The sequence below is a fragment of the Emiliania huxleyi genome (genome assembly GCF_000372725.1).
Source record: "Emiliania huxleyi CCMP1516 unplaced genomic scaffold EMIHUscaffold_31, whole genome shotgun sequence".
Taxonomy (NCBI): domain Eukaryota; phylum Haptophyta; order Isochrysidales; family Noelaerhabdaceae; genus Emiliania; species Emiliania huxleyi.
This window is the reverse complement of record NW_005199684.1, coordinates 509070-529913: the sequence shown is the minus strand read 5'-3', so window position 1 is coordinate 529913 and position 20844 is coordinate 509070. Positions and strand designations below refer to the sequence as shown.

The following is a 20844-nucleotide window of genomic DNA, read 5'->3' as shown; positions in this document are numbered from 1 at the left end:
GCTCCCGGCCTCGCCCCTCAAGGGCAGCGAGGGCCGAAGCGAGGCGCAGGAAGGCCGGCCAGTCCACGCGGCGAGTCGCTTGCAGCGGAGCGCCGAGCAGCTGCTGCAGCGCCTGCGGGGTCGCCTCGAGGCCGGCGGCCGCCAGCGCCCGCGGCAGCGCCGGCTCGGCGATCGCCCCGAAAGCGCTGTCGTCGAACTCCGCAAAGGCACGCGCGAGGCTGGCGCGGATTTCGACGGAGAGCGGGGCGCGGGGCGGTTCATGTGCATGTATGACCCGGTCAGAGGTAGCGGTGGCGCTGGTGGTGGCGCCGGCGGAGTGGCGGGCGCGCATGCGGTGCGCCGCCTCGACCACCTCGCAGAAGCTCATCTCCAGGTGGCCTGTTCACAGCATTTGGTGTGAAGAGACACGGCTCACAGCTTGCGGAAGGCTCATCTCCCGGGTGGCCAAGCTCGTCGCCCGGCGTCGGCAGCGAGCCCGCGCCAGGCACCTGAGCTCGCCGCAGGATGCGCTCGAGGGCGCGCAGCGGGACGACATCGGATCCGGGGCGGCACTCGGCCGCGAAAGCGGTGGCGAGCATCGCCCGCTGCAGTGCGGCGCGGCTCGCCAACGCTGCCGACGCCTCGCCGCCGCGCTGCGCTGCCGGGGCGGTCTCTGTAGCAGGCGTCGGCGGTGGGCTTGGCCGGCTGGCGGCGCGGCCGGCGCGGCCAGCCGGGCGTGCCGCGACGCCCGCCACCTTTGCCCTCGGCGTCGAGGGGCGGCGCGCGGATGCGCCCGCCAGAGCAGAGCCAGCCGGAACGCTCCCGTGGACTCGGCCGCCGCGTGGCCCGGTCGGTGCCCTGTGCTCGCCGGCGGCTCTGCCACGCGATTGCAGCTTGCCTTGGTCAGCGTGTCCGGCGCTGCTGGAGGCGAGGAGAGAAGAGGCGGTCGCGAGGAGGCTGAGGGATTCGGCGCCGCCGTCCGACGCCTCACGGTAGGCGGCTTCGCGCTCGGCGACCGCCGAACGCCACCGCACCTGGGGTGAGGCCGAGGGTGAGGGTGAGGGTGAGGGTGAGGGTGAGGGTGAGGGTGAGGGTGAGGGTGAGGGTGAGGGTGAGGGTGAGGGTGAGGGTGAGGGCGAAAGTGAGAGGGCGAGGGTGCGGAGCCACGCAAAGTAGCCGATGTCCTGTTAGGCCCTAGCTCCACTGCATCGCGGCTAGGTCGCGCCTCCCTCCGTGCAGCCGCACCGCGCGCAGAGCGCTGGATCCGTGTCGCGGCCGCCCCCCTCTGGACGTCACCTAGCCCACCGGGACCCACCACCCTTCCCCGCGCCGCCTCACCCGGCGCCGCCCTGCCTTGCTCCGCCCGGCCTCGCTCCGCCCTAGCTCCCTCCGCCCTACCTGGCGCCACCCTGCCTTGCTCCGCCCTGCTTGACGCCGCCCTGCCTGGCGCCACCCTGCCTTGCTCCGCCCTGCTTGACGCCGGGCCGCCGGCGCCTCTCGCCGCGTCAAAGGCCGGCTCGAGGCGTGTCCGCCGCTCGGGCGTGCGTCGCGCCGCCGACGACGCCGGCGTGGCGCGACGGCGCGGCGCAAAGGCGGAGGGCAAACCAGGCGCGAGCGCCGGCGCGGCTCCGGGGCCAGATACCGGGCGGCGAGGAGGCGAGCGCTGCTCTTCGCAGTGCGTGCGCGCCTCCCGCTTCTGCGCCGCCTCCCTGCGCCCCGTCCGCCCTCGGTAACTCGCCTGGATGGCCGCCGCGGCCGCGTCGCTCTGCCCGCCGGGCCGACGCCTGGCCGGCGCCGGCCTTTGGCGAACGCTGCCGGACGCAGTCCTCGTCGTCCTCGTTTCTGCCGCCGTCGGCTCTGCCGTCCGCGGCTTGAGCGCAGACTCGTCAAAGGCGAAGGCGCTCAGCGGCGCTACAGGCCGCTCCATCGCTTGGCAGATAATCGCCCCAAACGACTCGGCGTTGGCCGACCCGCGCTCGATTGCCTCGGTCCGCTGCTGCGCCTGCAGCCACTCCTTCCTCTCCTCCGGAGCGACGTGCTGCTTGGCTCGGACCTTTGCGAGCACAGACTCGCGCGCGTCCGCTCGCGCGTGGCGCTCGTGCGAGCGCGCCGCTGCCGCGTGGACTGCCGCCGCGCGCAGCTCCGCCGGCGTGGTTGCCGGGCGGGGCGCCGGCCTCACCCATGAGCTCCGCTGCAGCTCGGCCGAGTAGTAGTACGTGGCGCCAGTGTGCGGGTCTACTGCTGTCGCCCAGTCCGCAGGCAGCGGCGGGTCTTCGAGCATTGGCCCCGGAGACGTCAAACGCTCCACCGCCACCGCGCCCGGCCCAACTGCCTGCCCGCCTCGGGCTTGAGCGTCAAAAGAATTACCACCGAGGCTGGCGCGCACTGGCACTTAACACAGGTACACTACGGGCGCCGCCAAGCGGCTCCCGTCAAAAGAATTTCAGGCAGCATGCTCCTACATCCTGCTCGTGCAGGTGGGGACCCTGTGCCCTCGTTTGGTTTGTGTGGTTTCTTCTTTCTTTTCCCCGGCCCTGGGGCGGGGGGGGGGGGGGGGGGGAGACGCGCGCACGCAGAACGCAAACCTCGGGATGTGTTCTTGTGTAAGCCAGGGATGGAAGAAACGACAAACGTCAAATGATTTGCGAATCGAATTCTTGCGGACCCCTGGGAATTCTACTAAAGTGTTGCGGCAAGGGCTCGGCCCTGAGGGCCGGGTAGGAGGGGTCGCCGTGGGGCTGCCACGGGATAACAGGGCGCGCGGGGGGGTATACAGGGGCACGCGTCTGTGTGTGGGACTGGGCGCGCCCGCCGGGTCTCACTCACTGGCAGCTTCTCCCCGGGGCCCTCTCTTGCTGGAGCGCTCGGAGTGCAGCAGTCATTAGCCTCGGACCCAGGGCCGGGGAGCTGAAGCGCACCCAGTCGTCGACGGCTGCGGGGACGCGCTGGGGTGGGCGGGCTGAAGCTAAATCTTGCGCTCGAGTCTCTCGGCGGTCGACGCCCGCCGCTCAGGCCCTCGACCACATCCAAATGTGGCAGTGCCACCGCTGTCAACGCACCAACCCGGAGGGCAACCGTAACTGCCTCGCGTGCTACGCCAGACGCCGCGCAGCCGCGGCACCACCACCTGCGGCAGCGGCGCCCGCGGCGCCCGCAGCAGCCGTCGCAGCGGCGCCTGCAGCAGTGGCACCCACGGCGCCCGCGCCCGCCGCCGCACCGGCGCCTGCGCCTGCGCCCGCCGCGCCACGGCCGATCATTGGCCTCGCGCGAAGCGATCCGTGCATCGCGAGCCTGATGCGTGCTGCGCCGCCGCCACGCACCTCGAACCCACCCTCCGCTGCACCTGCCGCCTGCATTTCCGCCGCCGCCGCCGTCGCCGCCGCCCCGTCGCCAGCCACGCCTGCCGCTGCTGCAGCGTCCGCCGCCGCCGCCGCGTCGCACCAGGCCTGGCCCTCGCCGGGCAGTCTCGTGTCGGGCCCGCTGCTCGGCCGCCCAGCGGGAGCGCGACCTGCCGCCCCGGCTCGGGCGCCCCCCGTGCGCTCCCGCCCCCCGGCGGCGGGAGAGGCGGCGTCCTGCTCGGAGGTGGCGCCCCTGGCCGCGGGGGCGCCACCCGTCGGCGGCGGGGGCGGGGGAGGCGCCACCCGGGCGGCGCAGCCCCGTGCCTGCTCCAGCGAAGGCGGTGGTCATGACGCCTCTCGTCATGACGCCTCTCGGGGCGGCGGCGCTGGCGGAGCGCAGGGCGACGGACGTGCGGGCCCGAGCGCCCCGCGCCCCGCGGCCAGAGGGGCGCCGCAGAGGGGCGGCGGGCCGCCGCGCGCGGGCGAGCTGCCTCCCCCGCCGGCGATTCGACCCGCCCCCTCCGCCCCCGCCCTGCCTGGCTGCTCGGCGAACGAGCAACAGCGCCTCGCTGCGACGCACGACCCGTCCGCCTCGCTCATCATCTTTGCGCCCGCCGGGGCGGGCAAGACGCTCACGCTCGTGCAGCGCGTGCTGCACCTGCTCGTCTCTGGCGTGCCTGCCGACAGCATCCTGTGCCTCACCTTCACGCGCAAGGCAGCGGCACCTCCGAGACACCTCCGAGACACCTCCGAGACACCCATGGACACACACTCGACACACACTCGACACACACTCGACACACACTCGACACACACTCGACACACACTCGACACACACTCGACACACACTCGACCTCCCGGCCTCGTCCGTTGTCTGCTTGCGCAGGCGGCGAGCGAGCTGACGGCAAGGCTCGCCTCGGCGATGAGCGCCAAGGTCGAAGTCCGCACCTTCCACGCCTGGTGCCTCCCCATCGGTCGAAGTCCGCCCCTCCCTTCCGTGCGCCTTCTCGGAGCCTTCTCGGAGCCTTCTCCCGCAGGTGCCTCCGCCTCGTCCGCTCCTTCGACCCGCAGCTCGGCGGCGCCGGCCTCGCCTCGCAGGCCCAGCTGACAGCCTTCATCTCCGAGGCGCTGCACGCCTGGGAGAGTCGCGAGGCCGGCGGCGGGGAGGGCGGCGGCGGCGGCGGCGGCGGCGGCGGCGGCGGAGGAGGAGGAGGCCGCGGAGGAGGCGGCGGCAGCGGCGGAGGAGGCGGCGGAGGAGGCGGCGGAGGAGGCGGCGGCAGCGGCGGAGGAGGCGGCGGAGGAGGCGGCGGAGGCAGGTCCGCTCGCGGCGGCGGCAAGGCGTCCGGCAGCGCCGAGCGGCACGCGATCCTCTGCCGCCGCACGGCCCGCGCCATCGCGGAGGTGCGGCTGCGAGGGACGTCGCCGATGCTACAGGGCGCGGCGGGCACGTTCGTGCTGCAGCACTACACGGCCTCCCTGCGCCGCTCCGGGCTTCTCGACATGGGAGAGCTGCAGCAGCTCGCCGCCACCCTGCTGCGGCAGCCGCACGTGCGCAGCGGTCCTGGCGCCACCCCCTCTCTCTGGACCAGCGCTTCGAGTAAGCATGGACTGGCCCATCAGGTGCGCGCCGCCGTGCAGCGGCGCTACCGCTCGCTTCTCGTCGACGAGTACCAGGACACAAACTCGCAGCAGCTCGCCCTCCTCCGGCTGGTGCAGGAGCAGTCCGCGATCGGAATCACGGTGGTGGGCGACGACGACCAGTCCATCTACTCCTTCCGCGGCGCCGAGCCGGGCATCTTCGCCTCCTTCCGCCGCCACATGCCTCGCTGCCAGACGGTGACTCTCTCGCAAAACTACCGCTGCACCGGCAAGCTCCTCCGTGCGGCGAACGCCGTCATCTCGAGGAACGCGTGCCGCGTGCCGAAGCACGCGTGGACGAGCAACGCCGAGGGAGGCGACGTGGTGCGGTGCGAGTGCTACAACGCGCAGTGCGAGGCGGACTGGCTCGTCGGCAAGCTCGGCGAGCTGCGCGCGCGGCGCGTCCCCTTCAACGACGTCGCCATCCTCTACCGCACCCACGCCATCGGCAAGCAGCTGGCGGCGGCGCTCCGCGAGCGAGGGGCCCCGATCCGGACCGCTGCCTCGGACCTGTTTGCGCGTGCCGACCTCGCGCCCGTGCTCGCGCTGCTGCGGCTGCTCTCCCACCCGGAGGACTCCTCCTCCTTCCGCGCCGTCGCGGCGGCGGCGCAGCCGGCGCTGCCGCCCGCGCTGCTGCAGATGCTCGGCGAGGACGCGGCGCGGCGCGGAGTCTCGCAGCTTGCGTCGGCGCGCGCGCTCCACGCCGCCACGAGCCCGCTGCCGCCCTCCCGCGCGGAGGCCGAGGCGGCTCGCCCACTCGTCGAGGCGACCGCCGCCGCGATGGAGGAGGACGGCGGCCGCGCCGCGCTGCACTCGCTGCTGCGCCGCATCGACGAGCTCCTCCTCGCCGCCCGCTCTGCCCCTCCGAGCCAGCTCCTCGCCGCGCTGCTGCAGTCGGGACTTGCTGGCGGCGTCCGGCCGCAGAGCCACGGCATCCGCATGCTCTCGCAAGAGCTGACCGCGGCCGCCGACGCGTACCAGTCCGACGAGGCGGCCCTCGGCGCGGGCGCGGCCGGACTGAGCGATCGGATGGCGGCGCTGCGAGACTTCACCGAGCACGCCGCCCTTTGCGAGTACGAGGAGGCGCCCGACGACGGCACTGCCGCCGCGCGGTCGGCCGACGCGCTGACCCTCTCGACGCTACACGGCGCAAAGGGGCTCGAGTGGGAGCACGTCTTCATCGTCCGCTGCAACGACGAGACGATTCCGCTCAACGCGTCCTCGGGCGGCGACGAGCTCTCAAACGAGCTGCTGCACGAGGAGCAAAGCCTCTTCCGCGCGGGCTGCAGGGGTCATTTCTCTGAGCCTTCCCTCGCCCTTCCCGTAGGAGCGCCGCCTCTTTTACGTGGGGATGACGCGCGCTCGCACCAGCCTCTACCTCTCGCACCTCATGTCTGGCTCCGACAAGCGGCCTGCCGACCCGTCGCCCTTCCTGCAGGCGCCGCCGCCCCAAAGCTACTTAGACCAACGAGCGGGCGCCTCAGCCTAACCTGCGGGCGCCTCCGGACCGGATCGACAGAGCGCGTGCCCTGACGGCACGCCCCTCTCCGCACCGCTGCAGGACGTGCCCACCGACGTCGTGAGCCTCGAGCAGCACGGCGACATCCAGCACTCCGACCTCGTGCTCAGCGTGCCCAAGCCGCGCTCGTCGCTCGGCGGCGCTCCGCTCAAGCAGCGCGCGGGCGGCGCCGCCGCGGCAGCATTGCCGCAGGGGCTCGCCGAGTCGCTGAGCTACTGGCAGCAGCCGCGCGCGGCGCCCTCGAGCGGCCCGGCGGCACGCAAGGCGGCACGCACGCCCACGTCTCGCTCTCGCCCCGCGCCGCCTCGCTCCGCTCCCCTGGTCGAACGCCGGTCGGGCTCCAACCTGCCAAAGGGCCAGCAGCAAAAGCGGGCCAAGCGCACGCACGGCGACTCTCGAGAGGCGCACGGCGAGGCCGCGGTGCGCAAGCGCCGGGTCATCGTCGTCGACGACGACGACTTTGAGTGATGCGGAGGGACTGGGGTCGGATCGGATGATGTACGTTTTTGCGCAGTACGTATCTCTCGCTAGAGCTTTTAGAGCCGCGGCTGTCGTGTCATATGTCTGTGAGTGTGTACGGTGTATTGCTTCGTTAAAAACAATGTTACGTGTCTCTTCAGAGACACGTAACAAGGGCATGGATAGAGCCACAGCTTCGAGGGTACACACTGTGTTTAACACACACATCAATTTTCTATACACGGCGTCGAGGTGCCAGCGGGCGCACAGCCACGCCCACGGCAGCCACGCCCACGGGCCCCGACGCTGTCTCACGACAACTTCCTCACAGGGAAACGAGCTGCCGTGGCCAGCCCAGCCACAAGGAGCCCCATGCTCACCGTCTGATAGCCCGCCGCGAAACCTAGCTGGCTGCCGACAGCACCACCGACGCCTGCACCTGCCACAAGTCCGATAAACGAGGAGGTGTTCTGGAGCGACATCGCCTGCATGACGAGCGACGGCTTCTCCTTGAGCACCTTCTCCTGGATCTGAGCCGCCAGGGTGGGCGTCAGCACGCCTAGCCCGAGCTGCGCGCTGCAGAGCGCGCCCAGGATGAGGGTGGCGTCGCCGAGAGCGGGCTGGGCAGCCATTCCGACCGCCACCGTCGTTGCGCCAGCACCGATTGCGAGGCGGGGCCCGACACGATGAGCGAGGGCGCCCATCTGGCCTCCGGTGACGGCGCCGACCACAGCGTTGGCGGCCAACATCGAGCCGATCGCGCCCGTGCCGAGCCCAAGCTCGTCGCAGAGCAGCAACGGAAGCAGGGTCATGTTGGTACCCGCGAGCGAGCCATTGGCAACGGCGGACATCACGCACAGCGCTCCGAGGTCCGGGACGGTCGTCAGCACCTCGCGCCAGCTCACAAAGGCGGTGCGAAACAGCTGCAGCGGAGGGTCGATCGGCTTCTGGTCTCCCGGCGCCACATCGCGGTAAATGCGCCCGAACACCAGCGCGGAGCCGGCAAGGCCCAGCCCGACCCCTGCAAATGCCGCTTGCATGCTCACGAGGCTTCCCAGAAGCCCGCCCACCGCGGGCCCAAGGGCCATCCCCGTGTTGCGCGCCTGCATCAGCAGCGCCATGTTCTTTGTGCGGTTGAGCGGGGTCCCAATCTTGACCACGCCGGCCATGTTGGCCGCAACGATGCCCGACAGCGCGACGCCACCGGCCAACCGGCACGCAACGAGCTGCTCCAAGGAGTGCACAAGCGCGACCGCGCCCATGGAGGCGCCCATGAGCACGAGGCTGCCGACGAGGATCTGCTTGCTGCCTCTCCTCGCCACTACCTCGGTCATCGGAATGGTGCAAAGGACATTCGAAAAGAAGAGCGCGCCGTTGGCGGCGCCAAAGCCGGCAGCGGTGATCCCGAGGTGGGCCACGAGCTGCGGCTCAAACGGGACGAGGATGCCGAACGGCAGCGCGGTCAGCGCGATACCGCCGCACAGCTGGTACGCTGCCGGGTGCAGCTCCTTTCCGAGCGCCGTCGCGTGCCTGTTGAATTCGTCTCTCTCTATCGTCTTGGACTTGTCATCGTCCCACAGCTCCATGAATCGCTCCGTCATGGCACCGAGATCCGCGTCGGATAGGCCCTTTCGCGCCGCATACCCCTGAAACGCCGTGCGCACCTCGTCAATCGAGAGGCGATCGTCCATGTTCTTATCCAGCCGGTCGAAGGCGTCATTCATGTCCGCTTCAGAGAAGGAGCCCAGCTTGAGCGAGGCGAGCAGCGAGTGTGCGTTGTAAGGGTCGGTGATGAAGAGGCCGGTGGAGCTCGGCCGAAGGGCCGTGCTCAGGTGCCGGCTACATAGTATTGAGGGTCTCGCTAGTCTGTGCACGGAGGAGCAGATGGCTCTCGCACGCAGCGTTCGGCCGCGAAGACGCATTTGGATCGGACGCACGAATAAAGAACCTAGTTTCGCGAGTCGAGCGGATCCGAAAAACCCTGTCAGCAGAGTCTCCTACGGGAATGTACGTAAGAGCTACATACACTGAAAAAGCGTGCCGGCCGTCTTAGTCGGGTATTATAGTCCCACTTCCTCTACAACCGTGGAGCATGGTGTTAGTGCACCGGGCTCCGGGGCACAACAGTCTGCACACAAACTCACCTATGGAACACACGCCATCACAGATTCTAGTACATTGGGAAGTGTGGAATGCAAATTGCCAAACTCCCGCCCCCCCCACTCTGACGGCGAGGGAAGCAACATCGCAGGACAAATCGACGAGTTGTCGAACAGACAAACATCAGCCAAACTATGAAGGCAAGGCGGTGGCGACGAGACCAACATATTTTTTGTGAGTCGCTGCACCATCGTTTTTAACGCGGCTCGCTGCAAGTGTACACGTTCCAAATTATGCTTGCACAGCTACGCTCCTTATTGTAGTCATCGTGCTGTATCGAGGTCTTTGATATCCAATTATGTTCGATATCCACTCACTCTTCCTGCCAAGCTTGCCTCGGTGACCGCGTGAATATGAGTGCACGTCGTGCTTTATCGCCAGCAGGGGCAGCCAGAACTCCATTGCGATGAGAAAGCCTGCGGCGTAAGTAGCTCCTTCCAGGACGAGTGATTCCCACAGCGTGTATGTTGACGACTCACCATCTCCCTCCGAGCGGTGGAAAGAGCCGAGGACGGCCTTTACTGCGCCAGCGCCAGGGGCGAGAATCAGAATGACGGGGATCAGGGACGACCAGAGAGGAGCATCGGTAGTCAGCTCAAAAAAGCACGCAGCGCTCGACGCCCAGATGGCCACGAGCAGCGTTTGGACATAGCCTGGCAGAGAACACGTGGATGGAGAACACCAGCTTCCGAGCAGGCCTTGAACGGCATATGTGCTCCATCCGACCAGAAACGGGCCTGGCCAATCTCGCAAGCGTATCTGATAAAAGATAAGTGCAAAACACTGGAGCGGAATGGTCATACCAGCCGAGGCGAGCAACCAGTTATCGGTGGCATCAGTGCTCGCACACGTGATGGATGGCGGAAGGGAGGAAATTGGGCCTTCTTTTCCGTACAGGTTGGTGCGCTCGCCTTCGAATGTCGCCTCCGTCTCCCAATTCCTGCCCAGAAATTGCCAGCCAAATGTTAGAAATATTGAGATCAGTATGGCGTTCACCAGCCCCTTCGTCAACCGAGTGGCGCCATTGGTGACGGCACCAAGGCGCAATTCGTGCACTCCATAAATGAGTTGAGCCCCGGGCAGCCAGATGATGAGCGTGCCAAACATAATGTATGATGCTTTGCACTGCTCCATCACGACCCACGAATTAGCGATTCGCCAGAGGAGGGGAGTGAAAACGCCAACCGTAAACGATACAACGGGGACCTCGAGATGCGGCCGGTCGAGCACCCAGATCAGCAAGAGCGCGGCCATCACGAAAAGCGCCAAGACCGCCCCTCCCAGCATGCTCTCGTAGTCGCCACCGTACACACTAAAGGGGGCGACCGTGCAGACCATCTCTAGTGCAAACATCTTCACGAGCCTCCCAAACGGCTCCTTTCGCTCCTCGACCTGATCCAGGACGTACAGACAATTCCGGATCGGCGGCCTCTGGACGGCAATGACCTTTGCCACTGAGCTGATGTCGCCCATTGCACTGAGACTGAAGTCCATACCACAGCCTACGTAGTGGATAGGGCCGCTGGGGTCCAGCTGCGCCGTGACAAATCGGTGCCCGACTTCCACGACTGCACGGTCAAGTGAGAGCGCCTCGAGAACTGCTGCAACGTAGGCCTCAACATCGACCGTACTGTTGCCGTTAGCCGCAAGCAGACACGACAAACGCAGCACCAAAATCGCGGTCTCGGCAAGCGATCCGCTTCCGTCTGGCAAGTTTTCGCCAGGTTGGTAGCATCTCCGGATGCACGCCTCGGTGATGTTTGTGTTTGGCCCGATTATTCGGAGGCCGCCACGCTCGGGAAGCTCTTCCTGCTCGCTAACCGACTTGAACAAGTCTGCTGCGGACATTGGGCGCCCAAGCTCGATCCGAACACCGCGGCGTAAGATCGTCGCTATAGAATCGCGGGGAGCGCACCGCACAGGGAGACGCCAGCAGCCGCGTCTGTGATTGAAGAAGACGGCGACGCCCACGTACAGTACCAGCGGGATGATGAGGATGCAGTTGAGTGACACAATCTGAAACCACGTCCAAGGGTACGCCCACGACATGCTGCCCTCCGCTCGTTCGACGCCCAACTCGTTCGACGCCCACCTGTACCCCGGAGAACAGGAAATTCAAGAAAAATTTGTGGCAGGAAAGTACTTTCCCAGAAGCCGAGTACTCGAAGGCTGCTCCACAGTTTGCCTGCCACCTGGTCTTCCGTGTTGAAGGTGTTCGCATCGGAGTTAGTCGTGGGCATAATATGTGGGAGCCGACTGACCTCTCAGTGTCGAGGATGGGGCCTGTGATGATGAGCTCCCGCACCTGTTTCCCTCTTTTTCAAAAGAATTTTACAACCAAAAGAAATTCCTGACACACAGGCCGACCCACACACTCACTCACGCTCGCCACTCCGAACCGCGTGGCGATGTCGCACGCGTGCGCCGCTCGCCACTCCTGCTCCTCCGTCGTTGCTGTCATTTCGCACCGCGGCCGCGCTGCGTTATTACGCCGCTTCTCGTCGGCCGCCCGCGCGCCACCCGTCATCGACCTCTCGCCTCTGCGCGACGGCGGGCTCTCCTCCTCGTCGCCGCTCGTTCGCGAGGTGGCCGACGCGTGCGAGCAGTGGGGCTTCTTTCAAGTGGTCAACCACGGCGTCGACGAGGACCTGTGCGCGCGGGCGGAGGAGCAGCAGCGCGCCTTCTTTGCGCTGCCGATGGAGGTCAAGGAGTGCATGCGACGCTCGGCCGACAACAGCCGCGGCTGGTACAACGACGAGCTGACAAAGCAAAGGCGCGACTGGAAGGAGGGCCTCGACTTTGGCAGCACGCCTCCGATGGACTGGTCGCTCGCCGACGCTGACGCTCGCAACGGCACCCTCGACAGCAGCAGCTTCCCTGGTCGGAACGCTCCCGCCGACGCTTCTCGGAACCTTCCCGTAGGCACCCTCGACGGGTACAACCGCTTCCCGCCCGCCGACCTGCTGCCGTCCTTTCGACCGACGATGCTCGAGTACTACGACGCCCTCGCCGGCGTCGCGACGGGGCTGGCGCGCCCTCGGGGAGATCTAGGCATATACATCACAGGAAGGCATGCGCCAAAGCGAGAGGCCGTGAATAGGCGCGACTCTTCTCGCTTGGGCTCGGCGTGCCAGCCGAGACGCATCGAGCTGCTCCTCGGACCGTGTCCGAAGCTTCTCGGACCCTTCCCGCAGGCATGCCCGCCGACTTCTTCGAGCCGTACCTGCGCCGCACGCAGCACACCTCGTACTTGCGCCTCAACTACTACGCGCCGTACACGGGCGAGGACCCGACCCAGCTCTGCATCTCGCCGCACAAGGCGGGGTGGATGCCACCACCGACGCTCCTGCGAGTGTGACTCCACTGCTCTGCGTCTCGCGCGCACTGTAGGACGCGGGCTTCTTGACGGTGTTGCGCCAGGACGTCGGCTGCCACTCGCTTCAGGTGAATGCACCACGGGGAGCAGCACTCCTGGGGGGGGAGGTCGAGGACGACAATCACGCCCCCTCCGAGCCGTGCTAGCACGCGCGTCACACCGACTGACCACTCGCTGCAGGTTCGCGACCGGCAGGCGCCCGACGGGTGGGTGACGGCGCCGCGCATCTAGATGCAGACGGCACTGCAGAAGAGGCACTGCCCCGACCCACCCCGGGCCACAGCTTGTATTCACCGGGCCGCCCCTCCTCCCTCCCCGCTTCACCGGGCCGCCCCTCCGCCCTCCCCGCTGCAGGTGCGGCCGGAGCCGGCCCGTTTCGACCTTCGGCGTCGGGCGGCACCAGCCCCCGCCAGCTGTCCCACGTTGAGAGGCCTTCCCCCTAGGCCGCCTTCACCATCAACACGGGCGACATGGCGCAGATCTACAGCAACAACCGCTACCACGCGCCAGAGCACCTCCGAGATGTCTCCCCCCCGCCGAGATCACCCGAGAGTCGCCGAGAGTCGCCGAGAGTAGGCGCCCGAGCACCGCGTGCTCACTTCGCCGAGCACGCCGCGCTACTCGGCCCCCTTCTTCTACAACCCGGCATACACCGCCGCCGTGCAGCCGCTGCCTTCGCTCGGCGCGCCGCACTTCGACCGGTGCGTCTGGGGCTACTTCCGGGCGACGCGCTGCGCGGGCGACTCTGCCCACTCTGGTGAGTTGTCATTTGGGTCGACGATGCTGACTTAGGCGATGCGTTTCGCGGGCGACTTTGCCGACTACGGCGAGGAGATCCAGATCTCCGACTTCGCGAAGGGGAGCGACTCGTGGCACGTGAGCAACCAGTCGCGCTTCATGGCCGAGGTCGACTTCGACGCGTCGTTCGACGTGGAGGCGATGCGGCCGCTGCTGACGAGGAGCAGCGCCTGAGACGCATAGGACTTTCGCGCGCGACCGCCCGGATTGCCGCTATTTACTAGGATCTTGAAGTATTAATTAGACTGTGGGAGTCAAAGAGGAACGCTGTCGAGTACGTGTCGATATATGATCGTTCGTGACATCGCATTGCTGGGCCATTACTTTACATGCGGGAAAAAAAACAAATAACCGGCGTGCGGCGCGAAACACCGACGCCGCCTCTCCACCGTCCACGGCGGGGGGCGCGTTGTGGACAGAACTGCTACGGTGCTAGTGTCCACCGCAGGACGAGCCGGCTCCAAGCTACAGGCCACCAGCCTGGGCGCCATCATGCGAGTCACAGGGGAGCGGCGGACAGCTCGTCGGACTCAGGCGAGGCGGCCCCGGCCGGAGCTGGTGGACTGCTGGCGGAGCTTCGTGCTGCCGAAGGTAGAGTTGGGCGCGCGGGCTGACTGTATGCGAGCCCCAAACTCCCTGGCGCTGTACGTTCGGTAGTCGAACCCTAGGCGTCGAACCATAAACGCAGAGCGGGGCGCAACGGTGGGTGCGAGGAGGCGCTTCTCCGATTCCGTAAGAGGGGGGGAACCTCCGCGCAAGGAGGCGCAGCATGCGGCGGGATGTTGATACTTTAGTACGTTCGAGTGGAAGAGACCGAGATCAGGGAGATCGTGCTCTCTAGAGTATGTGTACGCGTGTCGCACATGCGCGCGTTCGCTCATCGTCACTTGTTCGCCTGCGCCCGGCCCGCGCGCGTTCCAGCGTTCCAGGTTCCACCGCGCCGGCTCTGCCTCTGGAACGAGTTATGGAACGCTTAAGCTAGCGAATCTTAGCGACTAACACTAAAGCGCGACTAACACTAATGTGGTCCCGGAGGAGGACAGGTCCCCTTCCTCCGCCGCGCCAAAGGGGACCTCCTCCGGCCGCAGCACCGCACGCCAGCCGTCGCGCGCGCTGCCTTGCGGTCGCCGGAGAAGCATGCGCCGCCCGGACGAGTTTGACCCGAGGCGGCGGCCCTTGACCCGCGGCGGCCGCCGCGAAAGGCTCGCGGAGAGAGGGGCGGAGGAGGAGGGTCGAACTTCCCATAGTCGATGCGCGCACGTGCAGCGTCGCGCGCCCAGCGGGCAAAGGATGAGGCCGTGCCCCAAGCATGCATGCCCACGTACTTGCGCTTCTCAGCGTCCGCCCACTGGTTGCGAGTTGTCCGACTTGGGCATGATGAAGTAGTCAAACGGCCACGGGTGGCCACCGAGCTTGTCGCTGATGATGTGGTCGACCGCCCACTCCGTCTCCCGCAGCCAGCGCGGGATGAAGTCTGGGTTCTTCTTGAGCCAGTTCTTCACCTGCGTGCTCGACATGCCGCCCGTCGTTCCATGCTTCTCCTTGGCGTACTTGATGAGCTCGTGCATGTCGCCGCAGTACGAAGTTGGCCACTCCTCCTTTTGCGCGTTGGCCAGCCCAGCTCGGGCCGCCACTCCTCCTTTTGCGTTTGGCGCGGCGCAGTGTCGGCCACGTCAGCTGCCGCGGGCTTCTTTGCTGCGGCGGGCTTCTTTGCTGCCGCGGCGGGCTTCTTAGCTGCCGACGGCTTCTTGGCTGCGGTCGGATTCTTGGCTGCCGACGTGTTGGCTGCCGTCGGCATCTTCACTGCCGTTGGCCCGGAGCCGAGGCTGGACGATCGTGGTGGCAATCCCATGCTGCTCATGCTGCCGTCCACGCGTCCGCCCGCGGCCGTGCCAATGCGAGTTGCCTCGGCTATCACCCCGAAGCATCCACACTTCTCTGCGATCCCGCCACTGCCACCGAACAAGCTGCCACTTTCGTAGAACTGCGCAAAGTCGATGAGTGGCTCATTGTTCGCCGGCTGCTTGGGCGGCATTGTGGAGACGGGCACACAGCCCGCAAGTCCCTACGTGGTCTTGCGTGTGGGAGGGGACGGCCGTTGAAGGCAACGAAGAAAATCGCAAATGTGTCACACCTCGACAACAACCTCTCTCACCTCGACAGTGTGGCAAGTGCGTCAGGGCCGGGCAAGAGAGCCCTGAGGACCCCTAGGTAGGGGGGGGTGGGTGCGCGGTCGCAGGGCCATCCATAACACGGGTCTCCGAGGGTTGGTTCCTGGAGGGTTGGACCCGCGTACCGTCGACAGAATCTCACCATTGGGTTTGTACTATTAAGGTTCCCCATGCCAGTTTCGGGGGGCAAACCCCGCCCGCCCCCTAGAGCCCCAGGTAAGGCCCAGGTGTGGCCTAGGGCATCTCAGAAGGGACCAAGAGGAGTCCAGTCTGAGCCATAGAGCCCATGTCTTTGCCCCCGAAGGTCGCGTTCAAATGCCCGGAACGGACGTTACAGTGGTGCCCGCCGGCGCGATCACCGAGCTGTGACGCTCAGGGAAGCCGGTTGAGGTACTGGTTTCTTTGCCCAGGCCTGGCCTTCCCCCCAGGCTGGATCAGCTGAGCAAGGTTTGGGGAGAATCCTATAGAAGGATCTTCAGATATTTTGACGGATGACCGAAAATGGGCAAAAACGGGGGAGCAGATGCGCCGGGACTCCCAGTTTCGGGACTATGTAGGCGATGCAGTTTCCGGTCCAAACGGACTGTGCAAGTGGCATATGTGGGGCTGATCTGAAGCGTGACGTGGGGCGATCCATGTGTCGCGGGTCCGGCGTAGATTTCGCCGAATTTTGGGCGCGTCGAGCCCTCACCACCAGAGCGTGTGGGGGGGGGCGAGAGAGTGTGTGTGTCCCTCGAGACCTTCTAAAGGCATATTACTACTTGCCTGCCACCCCCGGCCCCGTCCCCGCGCCCAGAAGGGCGAGAATCCGGTCCCACTCCACCACCGCGCGAAACGTGTTTCGGTCCGGGGTCCGGTTTCGACCGTCAGGGGCTACTGCGACCCCGAGGTGCCCCCGGGTCGCCCCCAAAGGCCTCCGTTAGTTAAAGAGCACTATTTGGGTGGGTCAGAGACCCTCACTTAGCCACCTCATAGGGTACCCTGAGGCTGTGGCTTCTGCACAAGATTTCGCACCATTTGGTTGCACGGAGGCATTGTGGAGACGGGCACACAGCCCGCAAGTCCTACGTGGTCTTGGGGACGGCCGTTGAAGGCAACGAAGAAAAATCGCAAATGTGTCACACCTCGACAACAACCTCTCTCACCTCGACAGTGTGGCAAGTGCGTCAGGGCAGAGTCAGCACGGCAGAGCAGGGGATATTTTGATAATTCAGGATGAGACAGGATGAGATGAGGAAAATAAAATAATTTGTAAAAGAAACGAAAAGGGCACGGCGATGTCCAAGGAGCCACAAAGGAGTCGACAAAAGGAGCGGCAAAACATGCAGCACTCAGCCTTCCCTCCCCCTCCCGGATGGAAGTACTACCTGAGCTCGACCGTGCTTAACTTCGCTGTTCAGATGGGAAGCGGTGACCCACGGTGATATGGCCGCATGTGACAGGAAACGCGCGCAGGAAGTTTATGAATGCCAAATTTTGAAAGAGAGAGAGAGAGAGAGAAAGAGAGGGAGAGAGAGAGAGAGAGAGAGAGAGAGAGAGAGAGAGAGAGTGAGAGAAAGAGAAAGAGAGAGAGAGAGAGAGAGAGAGAGAGAGAGAGAGAGAGAGAGAGAGAGAGAGAGAGAGAGAGAGAGAGAGGAGAGAAAGAAAAAAAGAGGGAGAGAAAAAGAGGGAATGTGTGGTATTTTTTAGTATGGAGGATGTTGGGGTGCTTGAAATGGTTCGTGGACAAAACTTCAACTTCAAAACTCTCTCTCTCTTTCAAAACTTACATGTAAAAAATTAAATAGAAAATCCAAGATGGGGAGTCTCGTGCTTTCGGTTTCAAAAGAGGCGAATCTTTTACGTTCGTGAAGTCTGCCGCGGTAAAAAGAAAAAGGTGCTTGCTTGCACCCTCCGCGACTCGTTGACGTCGCCGTCCGAGAGATCGTCGCCGCCGCCGCTCTCCCCGCCGCACCCGCCAGTGCATCCGAGACACCGTCGTCCAGAGACATCGTCGTCCAGCGACATCGTCGTCCCAAGGCATCATCGTCGAGACATCATCGTCCCATCGGTCGTTCCGAGCCTCCTCCATGCAGCCTCGCCCCCGGCTGCCGCTCCCCTCCCTTTTCACGCTGCTCGCGCTCGCACTGCCGTCCGCCTCGCCGCTGCACGTCTTCACGTGTCGCCACACGTACGAGAGCACGCTCGCAGAGGAGCTCGCGAACGCTGGCGTTCCTGCGGCCGCCGTGACCACGGTTTGCCCCGCGGTGGTGAGCGTGAGCGGCGAGCTGCCTGCGCTCGACCCCACCTACGCGCTGCAGTGGCTTCCCTGTGCGGCTGAGGTGCAGGGCGCTTCGGTGCGCCTCCTCGCCGACGCTGCGGTGGCCGCCTGCGGCGACGCCCTCCTCGGCGAGGCGCCACGCGGCGCGCTCGCGGTGCACGCGCTTGTGCCCGACCTGCTAAAGGGAGGCCGGACACCTCGACTGCTGCGGCGCTGCGAGGCCATCGCCAACAGGGCGCTGGAGAGGCTGCGCGTGCGCCACCGCAGCGCGCGGCCTCTCGCGGCTGGCGAGGCGCTGCCGGGCGACGCGCCGCGCCTGCTGCTGCAGCTGCTGCTCCTCTCGCCGGAGAGGCTGCTGGTGTCGCTCTCGCCCTGCGAGCAGGGCCGCGGCCTCGGGACGTGGCCAAACTGGCACGCTCCCGCAGGGCTGGCCAGCGTCGACGTGCCAAAGTCGACGCACGCGCGCCCGTAGATGCTGCCTCACTAGATGCTGCCTCACGGGGACCCGTGACCCCTCCAGCTGGCCCTCGCCCCCGAGCTGCAGCTCCACCGCCCTCACACTCCGCCCTTCCCACCCAAGGCACATGCCCTCGTCCGCCTACCGGAAGCTCTCCGAGGCCTTCGACTGTCTCCAGCAGTGGCCGGCGCCGGCAGACCGTGTCGTCGACCTCGGCGCGTGCCCGGCTGGTCGGCGGCCTCAAAGAAGAGCTGTGCGGTCAAGAAGAGGAGTGCTGTGAACAGGCGCCTGCCCGGGCGGCTGGACGGCGACGCTGCGCAGGCGCCTGCTGTGCTCGGCCCGCCGACATTCCCGGAGCCTCCTCTGACCCTCCTCGGACCCTCCTCGGACCCTTCCCACAGGCTCGGCTGCTCGGTGATCGCAGTCGACCGCAGCCCTCTCGACGCGCAGCTCGCGCACGACCCGCGAGTGACGTTCGTCGGCGGCGACGCGTTCGCGTACGAGCCGCCCTGGGCCGGCGAGGAGGGGAGGGGCGTCCGCACGTGGATGGTGAGCGACGTGATCGCGTACCCTTCCCTAGATGCGGAACCGGCACCCGGCGGTCCAGCTTGCACTCGAGAAGACGCGCCGTGTTCCACGGGATTCAGTGCACTCGCAGCCCTTGTATGCCCACCCTAGCGCCCCTGCTGGTGCACTAGGTACCCTGCGCGCGCGGTCGAGCTAGTGCGGCGGTGGGGGAGCCGCAGGTGGGCGAGTCGGATGGTGGTGTGCCAAGCCCCAGCTCGCCCAAACCCGCTCTCGAGCCTGTCGCGGTCACATCGTCTCCCCCATCCACCGCAGGTGACGATGAAGTTCCAAGCGGGGGTGGATTGGGCCGCGCTCGATGAAGCCGGCTCGGTGGCGGAGAGCCTGGGGTACGACTTTCGGAGCAAGCACTTCTTCAACAACAAGAACGAGGTCACGCTCCTGCTGCAGCTACGAGAGTGAATTAAGATGACTCTATGTTGATTGAAAATGTCCCTCCTGTCGCTGCTGGGTGTGGGTGGCAGTGAGGGGAAGGGGCGGGAGAGGGGTCCTCTTGTTGAGTTTGACGTCTTCGCAGGTCTTCGCGTTCGCCGCGGCCCGCGCCTCCTGCCCCCAGCGCGCGCACCCCGCCGCGGCGCGGCCCGCGCAGCACGCCCAACAGCAACACACTTCTCTAGTGTCGTCGCCCAACCGCCAACGCGGACTCTCTTCCCTTCTCTACGAAAAGGGACCCTGCCTTTCACGCCCCTATCGTTTAGCCCCCCGCGCTACCCGGTTGCACTCGTGCGACGTAGCGGGGCGCACTTGTGACTTGTCGTCCTCCCTCCTCGCGCCACATGACGGCCGCCCCCCGACACCAACAGTCGCGCTCCGCACGCCTTCGTATCGAGGTCAGCGGCCGAGCGACGATCGGCTCGTCTCCGATCGCTGGGCGCGGTCACTCTCCGGCCCGTCACCCGCCTGCCGATCACCTGTCCGCCTCGCCGCGCGCGGGCCGCTCGCCTGCTCGCACCGCCGCCGCGCGTCCCGGCGCCGCCACGCTTCCCTGTGCACCGACTAACCGCGCTCGAGCTGCGCAGGCAGACGGCGCGCTCTGGCAGACAGAGCAGCGGCCGCCCACAGGCGGTCGCTGCTCCGCCCCGTCCGAATCCGTCCGCCCGCGCGTGCCGCTGCCGCCGCCGCCGCCGCTCCACCCGGTGCCCGTGTGTCGTGAGAGTTGCTTTGTCTCTCTCTCTCTCTTGTGTATGTGTATGTCGTTTATGTCACACTCGAGCCTCTATCTCGATGAATTAGTAGATCGGTGCTCGGGTTTGGATGGTACCGGAGGCCTAGTTACTGATTCTCTGCTGTCATCCCCCCTAGCCTTATGCCTAGAGCTAGACGGCTAGGTGGAGGTGGAGGCGGAGGAGGAGATAAAAAGAATTCTGCGGTCGAGTTGACTGACGCCCGCTCGTGCGAACTCGTCGCGGGCCACAACGACAGAGCGCCTCGTGTTGATCCCAGCCATCAGCCGGAGGAACACGACTGGCTACAAGAACGTGACCAACCGCAGCAGAAAGCGATTAATTTTGGTTCATTCGCGGTACTTCTCGCCGCCGCGTGACATTGATGCGATTGACCTGTAGAAACGATTGACCCGAACTACGACCCAATGTCAGCCCATCCCCATAGCCGCCTCGCGCTCTGCCCGACGACGCGCTGCGCCTCACCCCTGGCTGCTGCCGCGCGGTAGGCCGACAAAGCTGGCCGACCTCACCGACTTAGACAACCTTCGGGTGCGCCAGTGCACTGATGGAAAGCCCAACGGCGACGAGGTAATATGCGACTTACGTCACGGAGAGGTGCACAATGGCAAGCCGGTCTGGGACTGGGACCTCCACCACTCTTTTTGCTGGGTCCTGGACAGCGGCAACCAGGCAGGTGGCTTTTGGGCCCTGGCCAACCTCCACATGCTGAGCGATCGGGGCGAGGCCACGGGCATCTGCTTCGACATGCCGCAGCACGCCGGTTCAGGTGGGAGCTATCCTCCCCTGGGCGCCTGGGTTCGCGGCCGTCCGTGGGACCGATCCACCACCTACCCACACAACGAGCCGTGCTTCGTGCTCGAGCGCGCGTAGGGTGAGGTCGGTTCCAGCCGCCGCATTGAACCACTCTCACCCCGCGA

The 20844-nt window shown here is 66.2% G+C and overlaps 5 protein-coding genes across 5 annotated transcripts; 3 read left to right on the top strand and 2 right to left on the bottom strand.

Moving 5' to 3' along the window:
* Positions 1–168: 168 nt before the first annotated feature.
* EMIHUDRAFT_450732 (hypothetical protein) lies at positions 169–2292 on the bottom strand. Its single transcript, XM_005774615.1, has 4 exons — positions 1800–2292; positions 1205–1605; positions 446–1013; positions 169–378 (listed from the first exon to the last, which is right to left on the bottom strand). Exons 1-2 carry the CDS (start codon positions 2258–2260, stop codon positions 1485–1487), a joined length of 582 nt encoding a protein of 193 aa, XP_005774672.1. The 5' UTR covers positions 2261–2292; the 3' UTR covers positions 169–378; positions 446–1013; positions 1205–1484.
* A 1372-nt stretch (positions 2293–3664) lies between these two features.
* On the top strand, positions 3665–6942 carry EMIHUDRAFT_101397 (hypothetical protein; the record flags this gene model as incomplete). Its single annotated transcript, XM_005774614.1, has 5 exons — positions 3665–3727; positions 4204–4277; positions 4355–4865; positions 4938–6067; positions 6477–6942. The coding sequence occupies 5 exons, from the start codon at positions 3665–3667 to the stop codon at positions 6940–6942; spliced, it is 2244 nt and encodes a 747-aa protein (XP_005774671.1).
* Positions 6943–7244: 302 nt separating this feature from the next.
* On the bottom strand, positions 7245–8657 carry EMIHUDRAFT_207411 (hypothetical protein; the record flags this gene model as incomplete). Its single annotated transcript, XM_005774613.1, has 1 exon — positions 7245–8657. One exon carries the CDS (start codon positions 8655–8657, stop codon positions 7245–7247), a length of 1413 nt encoding a protein of 470 aa, XP_005774670.1.
* Positions 8658–11501: 2844 nt separating this feature from the next.
* Positions 11502–13587, top strand: EMIHUDRAFT_463689 (hypothetical protein; the record flags this gene model as incomplete). Its single annotated transcript, XM_005774612.1, has 9 exons — positions 11502–11973; positions 12016–12258; positions 12288–12445; positions 12484–12537; positions 12650–12685; positions 12824–12838; positions 12913–12993; positions 13046–13192; positions 13262–13587. 9 exons carry the CDS (start codon positions 11502–11504, stop codon positions 13439–13441), a joined length of 1386 nt encoding a protein of 461 aa, XP_005774669.1. The 3' UTR covers positions 13442–13587.
* Positions 13588–17507: 3920 nt separating this feature from the next.
* EMIHUDRAFT_207407 (hypothetical protein) lies at positions 17508–20797 on the top strand (the record flags this gene model as incomplete). The annotated part of the gene is made up of 6 exons (XM_005774611.1): positions 17508–18148; positions 18279–18374; positions 18557–18704; positions 18996–19112; positions 20069–20109; positions 20413–20797. 6 exons carry the CDS (start codon positions 17508–17510, stop codon positions 20795–20797), a joined length of 1428 nt encoding a protein of 475 aa, XP_005774668.1.
* Between the last annotated feature and the right edge of the window lie 47 nt (positions 20798–20844).

Excerpts from the sequence above, each read along its gene's own strand:
- EMIHUDRAFT_450732 (XM_005774615.1), bottom strand. The coding sequence starts at position 2,260 with ATGCTCGAAGACCCGCCGCTGCCTGCGGACTGGGCGACAGCAGTAGAC. Across the intron at positions 1,606-1,799 it reads ACGAGGACGACGAGGACTGC|CCGCGCCGGCGCTCGCGCCT; the intron begins GTCCGGCAGCGT and ends CTGGCCCCGGAG.